Raw genomic sequence first — 3,020 nt, 5'->3', positions numbered from 1 at the left:
TCTACCTCTCTCTCTCTCTCTCTCTACCTCCCTCTTTCTGCCTCTCTCAAATGTATCTACAAATGTTCCACCTGTATATGATTTGTCAATCGATATAATAATAAAGGCACATAAATTTTGATTCAAACGTTTCTCCTAATTTTTGTACATGTACCTCTATATTTTCCTGAGATATTGTACATTGAAGTCGCCCTTGTCAATAAAGTGTTTGTTTTGAATGCCTCCGCACGTTTTACGAGAACTGCATTTTCCCTAATTAACAATTCGGAAGAGTGTTTGTGTATAATGTGTCGCATTTTTTAATCCACCGAAGAATTATCGAAAAAGTTCTTTAAAACATTTTTCGATGTGCAAATAGCCCCCAACGAAAGACGGTGAAAGTAATCAGGTTATCGGAAAATAAACTCTCGCTTAAAAGAAAAAGGGATATAAACCTGTTTGTGTTGTAAAGATATAAATTGCATGAATTGTACAAATAAACATATTGTTTTAAAGTGTAATTTCCTTTTGACTGCTGAGTTTTTTAGGGGGGATTTTTGTTCAGAGGTGAGCCTAATTATTCGCTATCAGTGACCTTAGACAATACAACACATTGGTTCCCAACTCGTAGTAAGTAAGATCTGGTAAACCTACTGCAGAAAAACGTCAAAACGTCAAAAAGTCGAAACGTCACAACATCCAAACGCCAAAACGGTGGGCAATTAGAATGGTGTCACGTCCATACGGTGTACTTTGACACAGGAAGTGTACTGCTATGACGTCACAGTATATAGGAACCTTTGATTCTGTCAGCGACTGAACTTTCCATACGTATTCAAAAGAGAAGTAAAAGGGCTTATCCAAGTAATGTTTAAGATGGCATCTTTAGCATTGGACATAAGATAGTAATTTTGAAGAATGATGTATCTGGTGAGGCAACTATCTCTCACTTTAAGAAAGAAAATGATGGAAATCTAGATCTTCCTTCTATTCATGTATGGTGCAGAGACCTGGACTTTTGACAAAGAAAAACAAAAAAGATGCGTTCGAGATGTGGTGCTAACGTAGAATGGCCAGAATAAGTTGGAAAACAAACAGACGAACAATGAGGTATGTCAGATTCCACACACAAGAAAAACTCTGCGAAATAAAAACGAAAATTGCTATATTTATTGTCTTGAGGGGTTAGTCCTTATATCATATGACTTTGATTTTTATTTCAAAGTCTAAATGTTAATCTGAACTGTCAGGTTTGTTTCCATAATTTGAGTAGTTTTAAAATGTCCTACAGATCCTCACCGGCTTATTGAAAATAGACATCAATACGAAACACTCCTATTGTGTAATAAAAACTGATTCACAAGAAAAAGAGATACTGGCAGATTTCACACCATTGCTGGTTGTGTGTTTATTTGAGCCGCCTTGTATTATAATATAATAAATATAGAGAATCTTCCAAAGAGTAAAAAGAGCTATTAAAGAACAACAATCGGCATTCTACGAGTATAATCACTATAATGCATATGTATATGTTTTAAATAAGAATATTATATTCCTCTTGTATCTCCGAGGATGTTGCATTAGAATATTATCCCCTTGCATCTCCTAAGATGTTGCATTCAGACACATCGGAGTCTGTGATGGTGTAGTTGGACTCTTCGCTGGTGTACATAGAGTACATGAGTTCGGTTCCCCAGTGGGAAAGTGTTTTTAACCGACAATCCAATAGTGGCTACTGGTGTGTTGTATCCCTTTCGGCTAGGATTGTCCCTGGGTTCTGGCATGACGAGAAGAAGCAGCCCGCCTCCTAGTGATCTAGGGTATGTCTACGGGGACATCTCGCTATTTTCAAAGCTCTATCAACTCAGCACCTAGTTTTGAGAAATTTAGTTTCACAGTATCATGTAACACTTTTTCAAAGTGCAATTCTCTGAATATTTTGATAACGACTCCGAATATTCGTACGATTTTGATAGAGCAGAGAGAGCTTTTGGTTTCTGACCTCATGGTCTTAGTAACACAAAACGAGGAAGCGATATAACATTCACAAGAACAGTCATCTACATCTCCATTCGACTACACTTTGACGATAGCTCACCGTTATCTGTCATGGAAAGATTATATTTATAATAATAATATAGGAAATTAAACATGGACATAGTTCACATTTTCTCGTCAATGTAAACACCGTGCTACGTTTCATCGTTCTTCCAAAATCAAAACTCTTGTTACTATAAACATTTCTAGCACTTACATATAAATATGCATCTTCACGTCTTTTTTTCCCCGTATGAGCGAAATACCGAGTTCGTTTCTGTGGAGAAGAAGCCTCCTCGGTTCACGGTACAGTCTTCATAATATGTTCACTTTGTCGTTGGGATTTCACACAAACCGTTCTATTTGAAATGCAGAACAAAACAGAGGAAAGGAAATGTCAAAAGCACAACACACAACGCCCAGCTCAGTCTCTGGTTGTATTCATTTGAACAATTTTGAGGCCGTGGGGGGGGGGGGGTTCTGAATATAATTTCTTATGACAAAGAATGACCCTGTTTCATATTGGTGAATGACAATTTTCAGAGACGTGTCGCTCCCTTTATTTACAAATAAACACACATATTTACTTATCCCAAGCCATTATTCTTTTCTTGAATTGCGAAATTAAAAAATCTGTCAGCCAGTCGGGAAGAAAACTCAGAGGAATGTATACGTATTTAGCATCGATGCCCACCACATACCGCGTCCGAGGGTATCTGGCTGTGATAGCATGGACGTAGGCGTCGATCACGTGGTCTATTGTCGTGGAGGAGTGGTCGCTAAAATACTGCATACAGCTGTGCACTGGAGAAGAGAATGGTCACTTCACTATTAAGTTGGACTGAAAATACGAAACAATAACTTAGAATTCGACTGTTATATTTTTTTAAACCACCCCAAAACAGTTAGTTATACAGAGAGTTGTAACAAGCTAAAGAAAACTAAATATCCCGTGAATGTAGATGTATAGTTATAGAATATACACACAAGCGTACATATATATA

At 37.2% G+C, this 3,020-nt stretch overlaps 1 protein-coding gene across 1 annotated transcript in view; it reads right to left on the bottom strand.

Annotated features, from left to right (window-relative positions):
• Nucleotides 1-1,352: 1,352 nt before the first annotated feature.
• Nucleotides 1,353-3,020, bottom strand: part of LOC101847818 (retinol dehydrogenase 16) — a 7,770-nt gene continuing 6,102 nt past the window's right edge. Inside the window, exons 4-5 of the mRNA XM_035969468.1 lie at nucleotides 2,932-2,957; nucleotides 1,353-2,836 (exon numbers count right to left, since the gene is read on the bottom strand). Coding sequence (XP_035825361.1) covers nucleotides 2,600-2,836; nucleotides 2,932-2,957 — 263 coding nt within the window. The 3' untranslated portion in view covers nucleotides 1,353-2,599. The remainder of the gene's footprint in view (nucleotides 2,837-2,931; nucleotides 2,958-3,020) is intronic.

This window comes from Aplysia californica, unplaced genomic scaffold (genome assembly GCF_000002075.1).
Source record: "Aplysia californica isolate F4 #8 unplaced genomic scaffold, AplCal3.0 scaffold00148, whole genome shotgun sequence".
Lineage (NCBI taxonomy): Eukaryota > Metazoa > Mollusca > Gastropoda > Aplysiida > Aplysiidae > Aplysia > Aplysia californica.
This window is presented reverse-complemented; position numbering and strand designations above follow the sequence as displayed.